This window comes from Ambystoma mexicanum, chromosome 1p (assembly GCF_040938575.1).
Source record: "Ambystoma mexicanum isolate Mex_15411 chromosome 1p, UKY_AmexF1_1, whole genome shotgun sequence".
NCBI lineage: Eukaryota > Metazoa > Chordata > Amphibia > Caudata > Ambystomatidae > Ambystoma > Ambystoma mexicanum.
The window spans coordinates 672,574,991-672,597,543 of NC_090921.1; the positions used below are offsets into that span (position 1 = coordinate 672,574,991).

The following is a 22,553-nucleotide window of genomic DNA, read 5'->3' on the forward strand; positions in this document are numbered from 1 at the left end:
TCCAGGCGCTTCTATTCCTCACGCGGGTTCGATCCTCAACTCTCATCAGCCCGCCATCCGCCATCGCCGGAACTCTGCAAAACAAGAGATATCATTACAAAAGACTTTTAAGACATTTGAAGCGCCCAGAACTTACCGTTCGTGCAGTTAACGACGGACAGCAGTCCTCTGAGGTCAAGAGGCCTGCACCCTTATCCAGTGAAGGAACTGGTTACGGCACCCTGCCCCGAGGCAGATGGAGAGCTCGGCGTTCACTTACGTAAGGTGAGGGCGTTAACCTTTGGGGTTCTACAGGAGAAGAGAAAGGGAAGAGGAGAGAGGCACCCAATAACCCCAGTTCATTAATCCCATATTTTCTATCTGCAGACATCTTACTCTTCGAGTCAGACATACAGTGCACAGAGGTCCAGCCCAAAGAGCCAACCGTGTGTTACACATCACCTTTGAAGATACGGCATTCACCCAGTCAAGACCGGCGCCTCTGCGGGAATCAGGTGAGCGTTACAGATGCTGAGTGTACTGCAAACCAAAAACACAGCTGAAATATGGTCAGCCATCAATCAAGCATCCACAGGGCATCAGGTAGCCTTACAATCTCAAGGGGTCACAGAGCGTGATTGGCTCACCTATTATTCACAATTATATGCAGCTCTGGACAAAATAAGGCCTCGAACTCTGCACTGGAAATAACAAAATTCCATCTCGTCTTCGATAAAGAAGACATATTCTATATTCTTAAAGCGTGTCAGTCGCGAGCTCTGGTCCCTGATGGTGTCTCGAATTTTAATTTTAAACAACATCCAGAGATCTGGGCCGAGGTGTTGCATAACATCTTTACTCATATAATCACTACTCAGCAACTACCCCACTCATGGAAACACTCCATTGCATTGCCCATTTATAAAAAAGGTGATCGATCCAAACCCTCCAGCTATCGTTCCATTGCACTTTTGGATGCGCCTGGCAAAATCTTCTGTCAAATTATTTTACGTGATCTAAACAACTGGGCCTCAGACATGCACATGCGAGATCCCTTCCAATCAGGGTTTATTGTGGGTTTAGGTACTCCGCTCAATATTAGTGCCTTAAATATGATTAAATCGTACTATGCCACCCAGAAACAACCGCTATATTTAGCATTTGTTGATTTCCCGGTGGCTTTCGATTCTATTGACCGTCATCTATTGTATGAAAAGTTAACCCACTACAAAAGCCCTAGTTCACTTTTCACCTTAATTAAACTTTTGCATACAGGTACAACTATGCAGGTGAGACTAACATTAGAACGTCTATTGTCCTCTTGTTTCTTGACTGAGTGGGGCCTGAAACAGGGTTGTATTTTGGCCTCCATTTTGTTTAATTTATTCATTTTGGACATGGGCGAAATATTTAAAGCCAAAATTTCAGATGCCTCAAAACTGGGCTTGCAACAAGTTGTGTGTCTCCTTTATGCGGACGATCTGGTCCTTTTATCTCAGACTCCCAAAGGTCTACAAAACTTGCTTGATGGGCTGAGTATGTATGCTCTTGATAACAATTTGTCAATTAACATCGACAAAACATAAGTAGTTGTGTGTAATGGTGGCAATACAAGTTCAATCCCTCAAGATTCAAGTGGACAATACGCAACTCCGAACTAAAGGTGGTAATGCAATGTAAATATCTAGGAGTGCCATTTAACAATTCAATTTCAGATGTCATCTTTGAACAATCTTTAGATCTGAAGCTATCAACATTGATCTCGCAGGCAAAAATCTTGCTGTATAAGTATGGCAAATTTTCTTGCATACATGTAATGATGTTTTTACAACAAAATGTTGTCCCAATTCTCTTGTATGGGTTTGAACAAGACTTCCCAGAGCACAAAAAACGTGGGATTTTTGGAAGCGCACTTCTGGAGAAAAGTCTTAAAACTTCCAAAATGTGCTCCTCTACCAATCATACGATTTGAATTGGGCGCTCTCTCACTGCATGCACATGCTCGATGGAAAATGTGCACTCTTTTGCGCAAATGTTTACTAGGTCTTATAATATCCGAATAACATCCTGAGTGTAGTAGCACATTACCTTTGTAAATCTGACCATTATTTTCCTTGTAAATGGCGGACTTGCGTCTTGGATGCATTATCAGATGCCTCCATAACATTGGACCTCCTACTGGAGAATCCTACTTGTGCAAAAATCAAATTACTTGAAATTGATTGGACAAGCAATCGCTCCAAATGTGACCCTTACAAAGATTTCAATGGAGCTTTATTTGGACACAAGAAGTTTCGTAAAATGACAGATTACTTAGTAAAGTGTCCAGCTCCACATCTTCGCAACCACTATTTACATTTCAGATTAAACCTATGGCCTACTAATAATGTTTTGGCCAGAAGGGGTCAGATTCCAAAAGATCAGAATGTTTGCCGCTTTTGTGTCAACACCTTGCTACATGAAACACTACAACATCTCATTGTAGATTGTCCAGTGCTTGCAACTAGACGTAACCTACATTTCAAAAATGTGATATGCATCTATCGCCCTTGGATTCTGATAGTATATGGCAACTCATTTTCTCCAACTCTAGGCTTGCTGTCAAAATAGCCGTTGTCCACTTTCTTGAATCAATTTTCTTTACTTCAGCTGTCTTGTAAGGTATTTCAGGGTCATTGAGCCTCTGAAATCATTGTTCACAACTTTTAAAAAAACTCTATTTGTTGCTTGAGAGCATGTTTCGATCACATAATCAATCTGTAATAGATTTTTTAGGGTGTATTTAAAAGATGCCAACCCTGGTTGCAAAGCGCATAGTGATTTAAAGTGTACTATGTACACCTGTTGTAATTTATTTTTATTTTTATTTACATCATGTTTTTTTTAATGTTGTGTTGTATCTTCACCATTTGTGGTAATCATGAAGAAATTGCCCAGAATTGTAATATTATCTATTGTTTGCATTTAGACAATGAAAATAATTTTAAAATGTGATAATTTGTTAATTTGAAAAGTTGATGTTATCAGCTAATCTAATAAAAAAAATAGTAATAATAATTACAGTTTTGTGCTGACCCCTGGCCCTTTACTCATTTGCCATTTGTCAGCGCCAAAGAGGAAGGAACACGAGACACTCTGAACTAGTGGGAAGGGACACATTCACACGGCATCAGCAAGATAGCGGCCTCTGAAAATACTATAATGGACACTCTGCGGGCTGATTATTTTTCAGGTACATCAGAACTTACTGTCTGATTGGTTCTTTTTGGAACACGCCTACATTCCCCATCCTCGTTCCCATACCCACTGGCAAGGGGTGACTTGATACCTCCTTGGTGACATGCAAGTGACGCCCCGGGTCAGGTCGATTTCCTCAAATCCCACAAGTAGCCGTGGGGCTGGCTCGCCCGCATTGATTACACCACCTGTGGCTGTTCAAAGTGACTGCGGTCTGCTGGGGATGAGCAACCTGAGTTCAGCTTCCCCCCTCCCACAGCCGCGGTGCATGGCCATGTGTTCAGGGTGGGCCTGCAGGGTGAGGCCCAGCATGTGGCGCCCTCATGGAAAGCATTCACCTGTGGTTTCGCTTTTCCTCGCGTGTGTGCATACAGGTTTGTGGTGTCCATGATGTGTCATATACAGAGTGCCCCCCCCCCGCCCTCCTTGTCCCTCTCTGTGTCCAGCCCAGGGCTGGCTACAGCTCCCAGAGTCCCCTCTGATCCCTCCCTCATAGGAGGAGCCCCAGCCCGTACCTCTTATTCCTGCAATTGGTAGGTGCACCTCCCTTGTCTGGCGCTGAATCAGCACCTTCATTACAGGAGATTGTAACTAGAGTGGATCTGCTCTTTCCTCAAAAAACAAATCTAACAGGTCAGAATAGGACCTGCCTGTCCTACCTCAAAACTAATTGAATATGGTACTCTTTAAAACCCATCTGTATATCCCCCACTATTCGACATATACATGCACCACTACTATATAGATATTACCTAGTCTCAGATGTACCAGGATGACACATGTGTCACACTAAAAACTGGATAACAATCCAGCGAGAGTCAAGATTATCACTGAGCGCCTCAACAACTTCCTATTTTGGATGATAAAAAGCATACTTCGCCGAAATAGGGCCAAACCAGGTATAATACTCGAAGGGAGCACCAGTGAGCACATTGCATTTTCCGATTAGCAGAAATCTTTGTTAGCAACCTCGACTTTGCATCAAAGGTGAACTTGGACAGACAAGTGAATTCGGTTGTCAAGAGCTTTAACTACCACCCGAACCTGCTTAGGAAGGTTTTCACACTTCTGTGACCATCCCAGGTTGTAGAGATCACAATAGCATTGGAAATGTCCTGACTAGAGTATTGCAAGAGTGCATTACAATTGGAGTTGGTGTGCCTCACCAGGATGATATACTAGCATATTAGTCTCTGCACAAAACGCGAGGCTGCAAGCTGAGGTCCAGCAATAGATGCTTCTTTAGAGATGACAAACTCAATCAACTGGAACACAAGGAAGGTCCATCGTTAATACAGGGACCTTGATTATGGAATGGCTTGGTGTCTCTCTTAAAGTCAGAAAATAATTATGAAAACGCTTAGTTCCTCTTAAATTCAGAAAATAATCTCCTCACCATTATTTTTGATGGAGGATTTCAACCAACCACAAGCAAATTGGCACCATCCTCGTAATGCAGGACTGGGTCCCTTATTGCCAGTGCTACATTCAACATACAGGCACTGACTAACTCACAAGAGTGCCATATCGACATTGACATTACAGGGCCCCTCAATAGCCTTAAGGCAGGGGTATGCAACCTGTGGCTCTCCGGATGTTTTGGTCAACAGTTCCCATGATCACATGATCATTCGCCATTGGCTATGTTGGTTAGGGTTGATGGGAGTTGTTAATCCAAAACATCCGGAGAGCCGAATGTTGCAGACCTCTTTCTTAAGGTCGCACATGCGGTTGCTATATGAAGCTCTCACATGAATAAATAAAGCTCATATGTATATGGTATGATGCTGAAAAGATATGAACCCTTTGAGCATCCACTCTAGAACTGCTCTAGTTTAGCAGGTTCTGTGCCTGTGTCAAGTCAAGGGCTGCTGATTGCCGAGATCAAAGTCTCACCTGTTCTTCAACAGCCAGTAGTCTTGCCCATTCAGTGTGCCATAACCGACTGCAAGGACTCCGTGGTTCATGACCTGGCTGCATGCGGGATCGTTGTAGACACCTAGGAAAAGAGGCATGTGAACAAAGCAGAGGTTTTCAATACAAATATGGAACATTGATATTTTCTTTTCTTTTTCTCTGATGCATCTAAGAAACTATCCTCATTTCCTAACCTAAATGAATAGATGAAGGAGATCCAACCTGTGCAGACAGTACAGTTGCGATGTGCGCAATTAAAAAAATAATAATGTAGCATAACAACTGTACCCGGCCTCAAACGCCATATTTATAATTTCAACTCTGTATATTTGAGTGAGCATATTCCATGTCCGGGTCTGAAATGTGTGGTTCTCCAGAGTTTTTTTTTTATCATAATTCCCTTCCGCCCCAGCCAGTATAGTCAATGGTGAGGGGTCGGAGGAGTCACAGTCCAAAACTGCCTGCTGGAGCGGCACAGGGTTCATACCACTGTTCTACATAATATTTGAGCAATTTTTAGTTGTGATCATTTCTTTTCTCAAAAATAGCACTGCATAGCACTGACTCCCGATGGCTGCAAAGATCAAGTTCAAGACACTCTCCATTGTCCACAAGGCTTTCTTGGGCCGGGGCCCGCACTACATCCAACTACCTTCCTTCTAGTGCCCCTTGCTCAGCTACCTCCAACTCTCTGAGGGTCAGATGCTTCTCCAGGCAGAGAGTGGGGGGTAGATCTCTCTCCTCTGTAGGTACCTGCCACTGGAACGGCCTCCCTGCCCCTCTCACACTTGAGCCGGACCACATGAATTTCCTTAAGCAGCTCAAGACCCTCCTTTTCTCCTCTGCCTTCTCTCTCTCTCTCTCCCTTGCTAACTTGCCTGTCTGCTGTGCCGAGTGGTTGCTTGGTTCCCTCAGAGTCTCACTGGGCACCAGGCTCCTCCACGTCCAGTCTTCCTTTGCACTGCCTCCTGGCCTACTGCACATTTATTTCCTGTAACTGTAACCCCTACATCCCCCTGCCTCCTTGCTCTTACCCAGAGCCGCACTGTCCTGGCTGCACTTACTCAGAGCCATGCTGCCCTGATCGCACTTCCTCCTATGCTCTCCCTTGCAGTTCCCCCTCTGCCTCCCCCTGCACATCTCGTTGTCGCACTTGCACGATCCGAATAACTCAAGGCCTAGTATGATCGTTTTTCTTGTCCTCCCTATGTCTTCCCGCCCTTGTCTTGTGGCAACCAAAAACACTTGTGTACTGGCACGTTATAAAGGCCAAATCATATCATATCATATCATATCATAAAGGTAGCCCCAGGCCCTCCTTTGTGACCCACAAATTACTTTTCCTGTAACGTCTGAAGTAATCTTTGTCAAGCGCTATGGTAATTATGTGGTCCAATATATCATCTGTGTCAGTGCATGTGGTAAACATCCACAAATATCACATCTGTGCATCTGATTCTGCCTGTCTCATCCACAGTGTTTGCAGCTAGTTACATGATTACTCTTGTTGAGGCTTTTATTTAATACATAATGTGAAGAATAAAGGCCAGGAGGCAGTGAGTGTACTACAAGAAGCATGTCGTCTACTCCACAACCGATGTGTGCCAAGTTTTAAGTTTATTTTTGAAAAATGCTCACAGACTTAAACAAGGAATGCAATCTATTGAAACTTTAAAACACATTTCTTAAAGACATTAACAAGCATTACAACATCTACAATGTCTCTCAATTGTTTTAAGATAACAATTAGTCCTTACAATTATCCTTCATATTCCTTTCATAGTATGGTGCAAATTCTGTTATCTTGACCTCTGTATAGAAAACCCAAGGCTTTTCTGGATGAAGGCAGATTAAATTTGATGCAAATTTGGCAGATTAGATGCCACTATTCCACGACAGCAAATTACAGGTAAGTAGAACATACTGGGGTCATTCTGCTCCTGCGCACTCCCCACAGCAGTTAGTCAGACAGCCCCACACTAACCTACATTAAACAAAACAAAACTAGTGAATCTAGCAGCATCCACCCAGCCGTCTCAAATTTTCAAAAGGTGTTGAAGACATTGGCAAACATCCCATCTGAGTTAAATCTTCAATGTTTCCCTGCTAAGTGAATGCTATTTTGAAGTTGCTTTAGAGGGATCACTAGCCTTTAAGATAACATTTAGCTTGTTCTCAGTCATGCACCCCGTCCGCAGGCCTTACACTTCCAGTGTATGCTGGTGCAACATTTCTCGAAATGAGCCCCTTGTATAGACAATTCATGGAATAGTTTAAGCCAGGTGACCACACATGTTACCTTTATAGCGGCTAAGCCCAATTCCAGACTAATTCATCACACAGAAGGGGAACTGTGCAGGCCCAAGAACGCTTGAACCCCATAACTCCACTTCATATACGACCAGCAATGGAGCAAACTGTGCCATATATTTGTCGATTAGTTGTAGGACAGCTAAAAAGACTGTGTTGGCCAACAACGGGCAAAAACGGTCAGTGCTCAGTCAAAGGCAACTTTGTTGCCCAATTTAGTCTAATAATCATTTCAACCTGGATATTTTTCGACTGTACCTGTACTTTAACCACAGGTGAAAATAATTATCAACTCTGTTCAAGTTTTCGTTATTGATCTACCAACTGCAGCAGCACTTGTGTTACCTGCCCACCAACATTGTTCTGTTTTTTCTCTGTTAATCACTACATAATTGAAACTGCAATATTATTTGAGGACAGAAGTTTTCATTATAGAAATAAAGACATGAGGATCATTAGAGGAGCAAAAATGAGATAAGGCCCCCAGCCGTGACATTTGTATTAGTATTTGTCTGGTATGAAGCATGAACCTAGCTTTGGTGTATTATTACAAACTTTTAGAATTGCAAGAAGGAGAAGGTAACAATTATATAGAGTATAAAAACATGATCTGATAGGCTGAATCGCTTCCACTTATGTCAGCTATTATTTTTTAATGAAGGTCACAAAGAGGTTGCTATGTGCAATAATTGACCAATATTCTTATAATTATGCCTCTGTGAGATGGGGACAATAGGTTGAAATCAGAGACGCTTTTTATGTACAGAGGGAAGAACGCCAGGGATGCGTGCTCGCTAATTGCTATTCTCCCTTCACATAAATATCGACCCATTTCGCCTGCAGACTTAAATGCTGATGCACCAAAATTGGACGGCATAAAACTAGGGGCCTTCTTTAGAACGGATGGCGCAGTAGTAATCTTAACAACACCAATGGGTGTGAAGAAGCAGTTGACAATGTTCAAACAGAAATGTAATGCGAACGGGCTAAAAATGAACACTCAGAAAACCAGTGCCATAGTGTTTCACCTTAAAAAGAAAATTAAGATCAATATAATGATCAATAAAGTACCAATAACTCAAGCTGACCCATTTGATTACCTTGATGTATTTGTTATGGCAAATGGGTCATGGAATGAGCAAGTAGGGAAGGCAGGGGTATCATAAAAAGGCATTTACCCCAATGATGGAGATATGCAAGGCCAGCACGGTATGATGCGAAACTCTGGGGCCATGTATCCCTAGACAGAATAAGGACTGCAGAGTTTTTGAAGAAGGCTAGCTTTGACCCAAGTAGCAGATAAAATGGATTGGTCAGGTTAATAATGGGTATTTCGGGGTTGAAATATGAATGAAAGCCAAAGAACTGGTTTAAACTAAAATTCAGTGAAGATCTGGATATCTGTCGAAATATATTAAAGGATGTGCCCACACCAGCTGGTGCCTCGACGTGGGACTAGAGACGACATATATGCCAGGTGCTGAATGATTGGGACCATTCATCATTAAACGAAGACACGGGTGGGGTAACAAAGTCATCATCAATGAAGATGACAAATGGAATATATTTGGGTTGGGCACTCTGGGATTTACTGCAAAGGGACGCCAGTTGATTTGACTTTACTCAATGCCTGGAAATCAAAGAAATCGGAGGAAAAGAAGAATAGCTAAATGAGAGAGACTGAGCCCTTTCACAGGAACCCGATTTACCTACAATTCTGTTTGAATGTATTGCCTTTAGCAAACATAACCCACAAATGACAGGCATATGGTTCTGAAAATTGCCCATATTGTAAAACAAGGACATTTGCTGTTGTTCTTTCTGCCCACTATAGTTTGGTGTAAGAAGAAAGTGACCATGATCAAGTTTATTGGAAAGTGGAATAAGAAGATGCTATCCAGCACTGATGTATTGGAAAACTAACAGGCACAAACATGTTGTACTCGCAGCGGCCTGTTTTTTTGGCACTGCACTACGCTTACGAGCTAAGTTTCTGAAATGGACTAGATTTATTTAAGAGAGGATCATATAGAAAAGGAACCTGATCACAAGTTTGGCAATAATGCCTATGGACAGATTCATTTTATAATGTATTTAGTTATAAAAACCACAGGGAAAGCAATGCACTTTTGGCACAAAAACACATACAAATTCTACCATGATAAAAGAGCACAGGACATGGTTTCTTTACAAAGCGGTGAGAGAATGTGACTTGAAGACCAGATGCTGCAGGTGAAGACGGAAACATAAACCAGGGACGAGGACAGAACAGACATAGGAACAGGATGGTGGAGGAAGTGGTGAATTAGGAATGGATGGTAGGGAGAGAGGAAAACAGGGTGATGCGGTAGCGTACAGTGCTAGGAAGCAGGTTCTTCAGAAAGAAGGAGAGCTTTAAGGTTGGAATTAAATATTGGTAAAGTTGGAGTAGAGCAGAGAGAGAGAGGAAGAGTAGGGGAGCGAGGAGAGACAGAGAGAGAGAGATCAGAAATGAGAGGGAGCGCACAGGGCTCGAGTGGTGGTAAGGAGGTGAGCCGAGGATGATCTTAACGATCGAGGAGGAGAGTAGGGAATGAGATGAGCAGAGAGGTAGGGTGAGGTGAGTCCATGGATAGTTTAGAAGATGATGAGAAGACGTTTATACTTAATCCTTTATTTCATAGATAGGCAGCCAATTTGGTTACAGACAGAGGAGCTAGAGGTAAAGCAAGAAAGGTTGAAAAGTGTGCAGACCGTGAAGTTGAGGACTTTGAGCAGACATGAAAAAGCATAGTTGGTGAGGCCATAGAGGAGACTGGCACAGTAGTCAGATCTTGAAAGGACTAAGGACTAGATTAGCTGTTTAGCAGTATTGAAAGGAAGAAGATGACAGACTTTTCTGATACTGAGGAGGTTGAGTCTGGCTGCAGTGGCAGATTTGGAGATGAAGAGCAAGACATTGTGTGATGGGTCAAAGATGACACCAAAGTTACAAGTGGAAGCAGAGTAAGGATGGTAGTCAGGAGAGAAGAGGAGGGGGAAGAGATAGCCTGTTTGGCTGGGAAGTATAGAATGTCGGTCTTAGTTGAGTTGAGCATGAGTGAGTGAGACGCCATCCAGTATCTGATGGCGGAGCAACAGTTTGACATTCTTTACAGCATTTCATTGGATAAGGAGTGAAAGGAGAATGAGATCTGAGTATCATCAGAAAAGAGTTGATAGGAGAAGCTGTAAGAGGAGATAAGGGCGCAAAGAGCTGAAGTAGCGAGTGAATAGAAGTGGACCAAGAACAGACCGTTGGGTGACTCCAACAGTAAGGGGGGGTGAGTGGGGACATAAGGCTGTGCCAGGACACCTGAAAGTGTCTGGGGGCAAGGTATGAAGCAAATCGAGCAAAGGCCTTATCTCTGATGCCAAGGAGAGATAATGCAGAGAGAAGGTCAGAATGCTTGACCGTATCAAAAGCAGCAGAGAGGTCGAGCAGAATAAGAATAGATGAAAGGTTTGCATGACGAGCGGAAGAGATGAAGTTGCTGACATTTAGGAGAACTGTATCACTAGAATGCAAAGGTTGCAAGCCACATTGATGCGGATGCCGGACGTTGTGAGTATCAAGGAACTTAGTGAGTCGATTGAATACTCCTCGCTCTAGGAATTTGAAATAGTGTGGTAGAAGAGAGACAGGGCGAAAGATGGCAATAAAGTTAGGATCCAGACCAGGTTTCTTAAGGAGAGGGTTGACAGTAGCTTTCTTATATGATGATGAAAAAGTGGCATTGTCAAGAGAGGACTTAAAGAGGGGAGAACATTTGTAGCAAGGGTTAGCTCTGAGGAGTAGGGCAAGAATCTCATCAGGGTTGGTGGGGGCAAAGGAAGACATAGTTGTGGGAGAGGAGGGTAGGAGTGGTGGAAAATAATGAGCAGGAAGAGGGGCTAGAAGGTAAGTAGTGAGGGTATTGTGAATGGTATAAATTTTAGAAACAAAGTGTAGAGCAAAACATTTGCAGAAAGAGTAGAGGAGATGCATGTGGGTTTAGGAGGTGAGGGAATTGAGTTGAGAGACTTTTGGGGGTGCATAGGTTTGGAGGATTGAGTCAAAATGAGAGATAGAAGTCACATTGGCACCGTAAGAGTAGAGGAATAGTTTTGAAGAGCACAGATAGAGTAGGAGATCAGGGAAGTGTCTTGACCTTTGCCAAGTTGAAGCCTTTTCTGCATTGTTGTTTTGAGGGTGCAGATGAGAGATGTAATCCAGGGCTATGTAGAGGAGGATTTAGAAGTGAGTGTAGTAAGAGATTAGTGAGAGGAGAAGGGAGCATAAAGAGCAGTGTTAAAGTTAAGGCTTCTTCAGTGGATGGAAAGGTGAGATCAGCATAGGAGGAGAGAGTGGTGTAGGTCAGAGAGGTAGTCAGGGAGTTTGGAGGAGGGAAACTTGTGCTTAGTAATAGTTGTAGTAGATAGATAGAGTGAGGAAGAAGCAGGAGTGGAGACTGAGGCAAACACGATAGAGTGATTGGAGGGAGAAGGTGCGTTGGAGATATTAAGGCATAGAGTTGAGAGGAGATGAGAATGAGTTCAATGAGAATATGTCCCAGTTGTAACCCGTTATAACACACAGTAATGGTGCATTGATTTGAAGGGTCTGCATTATTCTGAGGCATGCATACCCTTCAATTATTTGGAGTACCATTCGACTCCATATGGACAGGTAACTATCGTGTGTGGTAATTACCACATGAGGTCAGACTTTTGTGTGGTGGTAACTACCTTCACAGAAAATATGAGTTTCAGAAACAAAACTAGGAATTTGACAGAGTGGTAAAACACGTGGGCTTCATTACGAGTTCGGCGGTAAATCTGCCAAACTACCCCCAAATTCGGTTACTGTTACTGCCACTTGGTCCGTGGAATTACTGCTAGATTACAAGTGGTGGTATGACAGTATTAGTCCCTATTTATGGAGTCCATAGTAATCCATGGGGTTTTTTGGCAGAATTACTGCCGGCGGTAATTCTGCCGATTTTGCCGTTAAGGCAGCAGATTTACCTCAAGCATTTTGCTAGAGGTGTTTCCTCCTCCTCACCACTAAAGGTGCAGTATGGTGTAGTAATGTGGTGGTAATGCAGTAGTGATAGAGTTACCACTGCACTACTGCTGTTTTTTTCCGCACCGCCATACTTGTAATGAGGTCCTTGTAGTATTCTGAAATCCCCATAATTAGGGTCACTATTTTTTCTTTTTTCTTGGTATCAATTAGGAGAGGCCTGGTAGCACTTTTGGAGGGGAAATATCACAATGAGCCTCATTACGACAGTGGCGGTAGCCGTGCTGATAAAAACCGGGACGGCTGCCGCCGGAGTTGGTTTTTTTCCTGAGCCTGGCAATGGGGAATTACTGGGGCATTACAGCCCTGGCGGTCCCGTTAGTTTCCCATCGCCAGGTGCTGGAAAATATTACTCCCCATTCCCATTCGAGTCCCATAGGACACAAAGGGGATGGGGAGGATGGTAGCACTGGCACCATTCATCATGGTGCCGGTGCTACCGTCAAGGTTTGTGCGTGGGTGCCGTTCTGCCCGCCAGGTCAGACCTTGTGGCTGGAAAGGCACCCGCTCGCAGAATTAGGAGTATGCCGGTCCGGTAACAACGGTGCCGGTGGCTTACCATCACCGTTGTTACCAGACCGGTATACTTGTAATGAGGCCCAATGTCTGTTTCATAGATTCCCTTATTATTTTTTTGTTTAGTTTTAAAATGCTTAATATGAACTTAATGTGTTTTCAAGGGAAAATTTTTATTTTTTATGATACTCAGAATATTTGTAGTGTGGTATATTGGAAGTAATATGCAATGACAAAGTACCTTTGTTAGGGTATTTGTCTGCATAAAAGACCTGCATCTTTTTCATGGTAACATGAGTGATGGATTGATTATTTATGATTGTCCTTTTATGTATAATTTGTACGCTCCTTGCGACTCAGGGGCAAAGGTGTTGGAGGTATTAGACCCCCACAGTCCTCTGGGTGTTCAATAGATTGATGTAGTACGGAGGAAGTGTTTGAATATATGTTCCTGGAATTACTCAATTCATAATTGGGTTACAATTTTGTAGAACAATTTTAAAATAATTGTATTATTTTTATTGCTTTAATGGAAATATACATTGTAGGCTTTGATGGATGCAGCACACGAATAAAGATTGATTCGACCTAATTAGAGGACAGCAATTCAGTGTTGTCGGCCATCACTGTCTTTTCCAGAAGAAGTACAATCCTCTGCCCACATAAGTAGCTCTATCTCCCAAATGCCAAGCTCTGGGGGGAAATCCTTTCTGCAGCAAAGGAGATAGGAACAACTGATAGTGATAGGTATACATTAAACATGCAGGTGCTTTAAACGTCTGTCTGTAATGTCTCTGCTTGATCGTTCTCCACTTATGTCCCGACCATAACTCAAGTGTCTGTGCGGAGTGCCACCATTAGCTTGAGCAGAACCCTCGAGATCCCCCATGATTTTCTCCACATCTGGTGATTGACACAGTAACACCCTTTGAAGAAGGTCACAAAACAGCAGTACAACTCTGTTTTTCTTCTGGATCACATTTATTATACCCTATAAGGAAGGCTACATTTTATCACCCTACAGTATTCTCACTGATCACCCTGGAGGAAGGAATTGCAATAATTGTATATGCCCCATCCACATTGCCCCTGAATCAGACTTGTGCATGTGTGTTGTAATTTTCCTCTGGATGCCCTGTGCTTATCAACAATTTCCCTGTATTCATATCACAGTCCCTTTTAAGGTTGTATAAGACTGTTTCATTTTCTTAGTTCATTCTGTTTTTCCACTAGATCTATAGCTACCATAGGATGCTTGGTTTTCACGAACAAAGTAAAAGTAATCTTGTGTATAAGCATTATTATAGACTTTCCTTCATTAGCCCGTAAAGCCTCAATAATCCTCTTAATCAGGGTTATTGAAGTTATAATTATAATTGTTTTTTTATTAACCGGGAAGCCGGGAATCGAGTCGTCTTGCTTCCAAGACGAGTGGGTTGCCATTGAACTATACTACCTGTGTCAACACAATACTAATAACTGTCCTTTATCTCAGAACAGTTTCGTACCGCTTTTCAAAGAACAAATCATTCATAGTTATTTCACCATTATCTGCAGCCAGCGGTGGACTGGGAACAAAAAAAGGCCCTGGAAATAATGTTCAAAGTGGCCCATATTACACATTTCTAGCAAGCCGAACCCTTTTCCTATGTGAAATTTGAAAATAAAACAGGTTACCACGCAAAAAAGGCCCATGGTGCAGAGGCCTACTGGGAAATCTCCAGAGTTCCCTATAGGCCAGTCCACCCCTGTCTGCAGCTTCCTTCCGATCATACTTGTCTGAGACAGCAAGTGCCAAATTTAGTTTCAGGGGCAGCCAAATTATTTCACGGTGCCCAAATAGAGTGAAATTATAAGGGATGTCTCCTCCCACTCTTCTGTTTGGGTTTCTTAGCGTGCACATTGCATCCAGTAACAGCCGAGGAAGATGCCTAGGAAGTGGAGAGGAAGTAGGATGAGATCAACAATCGTGACTTGGAGGATGGTGGTGCCGCATCCAGTGCCACTCCGGCGTCCTAAACCATTGCCTCAGGACACCGCCCTTCCGAAAAGGACTGCAGCAGCACCACAAATACAGGGATTTGAGATTGAAATATAAACAGCTTTTGGCTACAAAGCATTGAGCTTTGATGTTGTGGGAGGCTCTGACTGCTGCTTGGCGGCCAGGGATATGGTGACATTTTGGAAACTGGTAACCCCTATAGAGCTCAATGGTGGACGTGACCAGGATTGTGTTATTTCAGGGAAAGAATGGGAGGTCCACTTTACTGAAATATACTCCGTTGGGGGTGGGGGTGTGGCAGGGTGGGGTGGTCCCAGTGCTTGATCGGCCAGAGGGGGCATTGGTCATTCTTGAGTCTGAGGTTGGGATAGCACTACTCTCCCAGAGATTGGGTAGGGTGTGGGCCAGACCTGATCCCATTTGACTTTTTTCGTGATTACCCGTAAATGTGGATCACTATGTTGAAGTGTCTTTTTAATGCAGTTATTATGGCTGATTTGGCTCCCGCTACATGGTCTGAGGGTACAATTGTTCCAATTTACAAAAAGGGAGGTAAGGAGCGACCTGAGAACTACCGCCCGATCTCCCTATTGGACAGTGTTGGCAAGACATTCGGCAAGGTTCTGCAAACCAAACTCCAAAAGTGGGTAGATGAGATAGAGGTTATCTCCAATGCTCAGGTGAGGTTCAGAGCAGGTAGAGGGACAGTGGATCATTGTTTCTTATTGTTCCTGATCATAGAGAAATATACTAAACTCCTTCGAATTAAGCTATACATCATCTTTATTGATTTAAGGATGGCATTTGATTCAGTCTTGAGGCACGTTTTGGAGAAGAGGAATGTTCCCAAACCCCTTCTGGATGCTATTAAGCTTCTTTATGGTAACTCCACTGCAACAGTCAGGTATGGGAATGGGATGCAAACATACAAATGCCTTTAATATTAAAAGAGGGGTTCTCCAAGGCTGTGTCCTGGCGCCCCTTCCTTTCATTTTATTTATTCAAGAAATTGTTGATGCATTGCAAGTAGGTGCTATGGACTCCCCTAGAATTGGTGTAACATGATGGCCATGCGTATTCTTTGCGGATGATGCTGCAATTCTTGCTAGAACCCAAAAGTGTCTTGCAGCATCATTGGACATAATTGTGAAGAATTGCAAAACCCTTGGTCTGGCGGATAATGTCTCAAGGACAAAGGTTATGGTTTTTAAACCACCTTTTACTAAGTGACATCATTTGAGGGTTTCTGTCAACGACCAAGTCCTAGAACAGGTAAAATAATTTGATTACTTGGGGAAAAGGTTTAATGAGGTATCAAGTTGGACAGACCAATCGGTGAAAGCTACTGTCACCCTATCTAAATATGGGGGTAGAATTTCCTCTTTCTTTCGGAGTAGGGGAAGTGGGGCGATTTCCCCTGCTATAGAACTGTTCAGGAACCAGGCCCTGGCTGCCCCAATGTATGGTGCAGAGGTGTGGGGGTATGCTGCCACAAAGGGGTTGTCTGTGAGTTAAAACATGTTTTTTAAGAATCTATTGTTGTTACCAAAGAATGCCCCTACCTCCTTGCTTCTTCCGGATTTGCAAGTTTGGCCTGTGGGCGATCAAATAGCCTTAAAACCTGCCCTATATTGGCTCCTGCTGTGAGCATCCCATGATCTGTTGCCCTATAAGGAGGCTCTAGTGGAATTCCTGAAATTAAATAGGGCTGGAAACTGTGGACGGGTGCGGCATGTTAGATCCATTTTGTTGAGGTTGTCTGGTAGCCAAATGCGGTCTTCCGCAAGGGAGTGTTGTGCATCTTCGAAACATGCTCTGAAATGACTGGCCAAGACTGCTTCCAAAGATAAGCTGGAGTCTTTAGCCATTGCACTAAAGAATGGGCCGGACATCTGCCGCATCTATTTTCTGGGTAATTTCCAATTTTTTTTTATATGAGCCATCCTCCCTATACGAACGTTCTCTTTTCATAAGGTTTAGACTTGTTGCCTTTTTTCCTGTTGCAAGTTATACTTGTTCTTGGTCTCACCTTAATTCTGGGGTTTGTCCACTCTGTAATTTAGCTGACGAATCTCTGGTACACTTTATCTTAATATGTCCAGTTTTATTTCAGCTGCGGAAAAGCCATTTAAGATATGTCCTGTTACAGATGCATATAAGAACTACTGGCAATGCAATGCAATTGTTTTTTTCGCTTGGTGGACTAGAAGTTGGTGTATTCCGTAGCTAGGTATGTCCACCGTGCGTGGCTGCTTTGCTTGAGATTGCTGAGTAGTGGAAGCCCCAGCGATAGCGTTGCGTGAGGGGCTGTGAGAATTGTCTCCCCTTGTGTGTTCTATGATTTTCAGGATATATTGAATAATTGAGGCTGCAAGTATACTCTTTGTAATTGGAAAACACATCCTATGAGCGATACGAGATTTTAGAAATGTTATGAATTTTATGTATGTCATAAATCGTCCTTTTTGTATCATGTTGATTCTATTTATGTGACCCTCTTTGTATTTTATTGTGATATATTGGTGATATGTGCGTTAATGGTCTATCAGAATAAAGCACTTGAAAATGACTACCCATGCTGCAGCCACCACTGAACCCTGGCAACACGTGTGATACTGCTGTCCATTGATAAGCATCAAAGGACTGCTGGCAGAATGACTAATCTCTGACACCTGCTGCCATTACTATATCCACACACACACCCAGTAGCTGCGTCCACCACTGCCATGCAGCACCTGCAGCCAGGGGACGCAGCACAAGTGGAGGAGACAGGTCAGCGCCTACGGATGATGGCCGTGATGCCCCACCACCCATTGCCCCTGTGCTAGATGACAGGGCAAGAGCAAGAGACAAACTCTGTGGAGGACACTCCAATGTCAGAACAGTCAGCGGGGGTTGATGGCAGGGGGGATAAAATGTCATGAATCGTGAGTTTTCATGTCGCGCAATTCCAGAGAGCAAGCCATCATTAGCTGGGTATATCCTGTATGGCCCATATCTCTGTGGTGCACAATATTGGCACTACAGTGCGTCAGGGGGTCACCACAGCACTGTTCCCATATCGTTATATGACTCTATCCTTACAATTGTACTATACATTATATTTTCAAATATCTCATGCCAGAGTATGCCAGTTAAATTTTCACAGCGGCCAACACTGCTTAACAAGTGTTTATATTTCGTAGTTGCACTTTTTGTCCTGGTTTGTTTGATTTATTAAATGACCATTGCATGCCTTGTGAACTACTCTCTGATACTGTATATGTCAAACTGTTGCGACCTGCACCTTGCTCCCACACAGCTCTTAGCTAATTCTTAGCTAGTCTGTTGTGACCCACGCCTGCCTCCAGATTGCTCTGCATCGCTTTGGCACCCTTCTCCAGCCTGCTACGACCCACACTTGCCTCCTGGAAATCTGTGACTCTCTCAACTTTCATCTTCCATTATACCCTCATTCGTGCCTCGTTAATTTCTGGAATGCCTTCATATCGTAGAATTAATGTACCACCTTCACGTTTCCCGAAGTGCCATCGAGTCTTGGACCTGGACGTCTTCTCAATGCCAAACTCAGCAAATCTCTACTTGGCAGAAGCAATTATTCACACCACAACAGCAACACTAAGATTACAAATGGAGTAAGGATACCCCACACTTATTACAAGTTCAGCGGTGCAGTAAAAAGGTGGCAGTGGGGGGGTGTGGCCTCTCTTTGAGAACTTCCACCGGCCCTGGGCGAGATGGCTCCTGTGCCAATGTTCTGAATGGGTGCCGGGGTGATCCATCGGTATAGCTCTGCTCCGGAACCCTTGGCATACGGGTGGGTTGCTTTTTCTAGGCGATGCAAGCCCCAGTAAGACCCTGCCGCTGAATAGTGCGTGAGCCGAGAGGCTGGTCTAGAGTGGGCTGCAATGCAGTGAGGTGCGGCCCGCTAGGCATCTCGTGCCAGAAGCTGTAGCAGCGCCGGGCCGCTGAACTCCCACTATCCAGAGGGGGGTAAACCCCTGCTGAGCACACTGCCCTGTAGAGAAGTACAGTCCCGGAGAGGGTTGGCACACTGAGGAGGCGGGGCACCGAGGAGGGCCAAGGAGTGCCAAAGCCTGCATGATGGAGGAGAGCAGCCTCTCCTGCAAGGTGGCGCTGGAGGTCACTGTGAAGTGATGAGCCCCAGGGGCGTTGCTAGGGGGGACTAAGGGGGCTATAGCCCCTGATCTTTTGGTTGTAGCCCCGGATAGAATCTCAGGAGCTACAGCCAAAAGACTAGCTAGCCCCCAGTCCCAACAGTACCGACATCAGCTTAGCCCCGGGTCTTTTCCAGACCTAGCAACTCCCCTGATGAGCCCAAAGGTTCTGTGAATTCTAAAAGCTCTCGGGAGAGCCGCATGGCAATCAGAGCTCGCCCTGGGAGCCGGGGAAGAGTACACTAGCTGTGAATGGAGCCCTGATGGTTGCGTGAGACCTCTCCACTTGTCTCACCACTTGTTAAGCTGCACTCCGGATGCCAGACCCAGCTGCAGAGGAGAGCTGGGGGCTGTGGAGGACCCTTACACCCCTGTTACATGTAGATCTTGGCTCCCGAATACAGCAAGGAGGGGGAGCGGGAGGCCCGGAGTGCCATTGGAATAGCATCAGTGGGAGCTTCCCCTGCTGAGTGCTTTGATGCCTGCAGATCGACGCCGTCCCCGGTGAGAGCCCTCTGGTGGTGCTGTGGGAGAAGGTGAGCGGAAAGGCTGGTGCTGCAGCCCCCCATCTGCGGCTTTGGCAGGGACAGTGCGGGAGTGTTGAGGGGGCTGCCCCGGAAGACCGAAAACTGGCTAAAACTCCCACCTGGAGATCCACACACCTTGTACCTTGACGCAGCCCTCGACCTGGGAGGGTTTCTGGCCTCAGGTGTGCCAGAAGCCACCACTCCGACCTGCTTGGGAATTAAATTGGAAAATAGGTGACAGCGGTGGGAAGGATACCCCATCTGTAAGTCGCTGCGCAAAGCACAGAACAAAACACGCCCAGTGACTTCCCTCTGTTCCCCCACAGCAACACGTTGGGAGGCGGATACTACAGGAAGAACGGAGAAGCAGAGATTGCAGGCAGGTCGGCGGGTGGGGCAGGTGACGCACAGCTAACTAAGAATGACCTCCTGCAGTGCAGGGCCTACCTTGAAAAATAAATGTCCCTATCAATCAGGAAGGAGGTTGCAAAGGCCACAAAGGGGATGCTTAAGTCACTGGCCGACCTTGCCACTGACTTGAAATACATTGGTTCGAGAGTAGGCGATACAGAGGAGGCAATTCATTCATTGCAGGACAATGTCATTCACCTACAGGGCGGGCTTGAGGGGGCCAAGCAGGGAATGGAAGAACGGATCTCCACTATCAAGGATCTTGAGAACATGCACAGAAGGGAGAACGTATGGATCTGAGATCTGGAAGAAAATGTTGAGTGGGCAGACTTAAGGGCTTGGGTTCTCCGTTTTTTTTAAAGAGGTGTTCCCTGATATTGTGATGAATGCAACCACCCTTGACTGGGTGCATAGGGTCAGTCTGCTGCGGAAAGGTCCCTGAGCGCAGCCCAGAGACATTATTATGATTTTTCATGCATATTCAATCAAGGAAAACCTTTTGAAGGCTACCAAATCCTAGGCGGAGATATCCTCCAGCAATCAGAAACTGTTCATATACCAGGACCTGGCAGCTCTGACGCTTCAGAAGTGTCTTGCATTCCGTTCAGCGACATGGACATTGAGGCAAGAGCAGATGCCATACAATTGGACTTTCCCCTTTGGCTAGCTCTTTACCTGGGAGAGGAAGCAATGGCAGTGTACATCACTAGAGGAGGAGCCCAGGATCCTTGGCAGCTCATTACCACAGGATGAAGAGGGTGAAGGGGTTGGAGGCTGGAAAAGGGCCTGGGCCAGAGGAGGGAAAAAAAGGGAAAAGAATGCCACAGGGCCTACATGATGGTCTTAACATGATATAGTGGTGGATCACTGCCCTAACATGCGCACCATCTGGACATTGTGTTGTGTCGTAGATATAGGCGAGCAGAGTGTATCTAGCTTGGTGGCGACGGTGACTCGCATGGGGGCGGTTAAAGTGGGTTGTCCTGCAGGTGGGTTTTCTGAACCTGGGGGGACATAACTACTTCCTCACGCCTTTTGGAAAGTTACTGGTTACCTTGTTCAGTGGTTATTGTTTTGTTTTATGTTGGTTGACGAAAGCCAAAAGTGGAAGCACTACGATTACTATTCCATTGGTGGGACTGTCTTTGATCGGCCTGTTCTGGGAGGGTTCCATGCTTGATGTTAGCTAGAACTAGGGAACTGCGTTGTTTAACCCATAATGTTATGGGCTTAAACTCCCCCAGGAAACGCAACATATTCCTTCAAAGGCTCACAAGGCAACAGGTTGATGTAGCGTTTTTGCAAGAGACGCACCTTCTGAAGATGGATATTGGTAGGCTTCACAGTAGTATTTCCAGAACAATTCCACTCCACTCACTGGCCCTCATTACGACCCTGGCGGTAAGGGGTTTACGCCAGCGTTAGCTGCGCCGACCCCTTACCGCCAACTACGAGTTCCCAAAGCGCCATGGTCACTTTTCCGCCCGCTTTTTGCGGGCGTAAAAATCCATGGCGCTATGGGACCTTGGTGTTAATTACGCCACCGTAATGTACGGTGGCGTAATTAACGCCTTCCCCACTCCCATTGAGCCCTATGGGGCCGAAATGGGAATGGGGAAGGGTAAATGGGTCAATGGGGACTTACCGCCCCGCCAACCTCGGAATGGGGCGGTAAGTCCGCCATCCGCCATGGCGTAAACGGACTTTACGCCATGGCGGAAAAGTCCGTCGATGGCGGAAAAAATCCGCCAGGGTCGTAATGAGGGCCACTGTCTGAAAAAAAAAGGGGTGGGCATTCTTATTGGAAGGAATACCCCCTTCAAGCTGCGAGAGGCAAAATATGACGAGGAGTTTGCGGTTACTGTTTGTGCAAGGGGTGCTGGGAACTAAGAAGATTACACTTGCTTCAATCTATGGGCCGAACTCAGGGCTGAATGAATTCCTATGCACAGTGCTTGAGGAATTGTTAGGCTAGCTGCTGGGCATATTATAATAGGGGGATTTCAATTTGCCTATGGACCCCAATTAGGATGAGTTTAAGGTGAGATACTGGTGGGCGGTGAAACCATCTAGAGCCCTTCTAAACCAGATCTCTGACTCTGATCTGGTGGCCGTGTGGAGTCATGTCCATCCTGAGACCAGGGATTACACCTTTTCCCACACTCATCGTAGGTATTTGAGAATTGCCCATTTTTGGGTGAGGGCGGACTTACTCCCTGGGATGATGGAAATAGGGATGGGTACAATAGATTTTTCAGACCACGTCCCTGTATGGATTAGCATTTCTCTCCCCCAGGCGGAAGCAGGGTGAGGATGCTTGAATCTTAATAGATTCATACTGCGAGACCTGATTGTGTGGTAAGAGGTAGCAGAGGAAATACGAGATTTTCTCA

At 44.9% G+C, this 22,553-nt stretch overlaps 1 protein-coding gene across 1 annotated transcript in view; it reads right to left on the reverse strand.

The window, feature by feature from the left end:
* The window catches only part of CTSS (cathepsin S), a 243,489-nt gene that overhangs the window by 24,398 nt on the left and 196,538 nt on the right, over positions 1 to 22,553 (reverse strand). Inside the window, exon 7 of the mRNA XM_069649738.1 lies at positions 5,113 to 5,215. Coding sequence (XP_069505839.1) covers positions 5,113 to 5,215 — 103 coding nt within the window. The remainder of the gene's footprint in view (positions 1 to 5,112; positions 5,216 to 22,553) is intronic.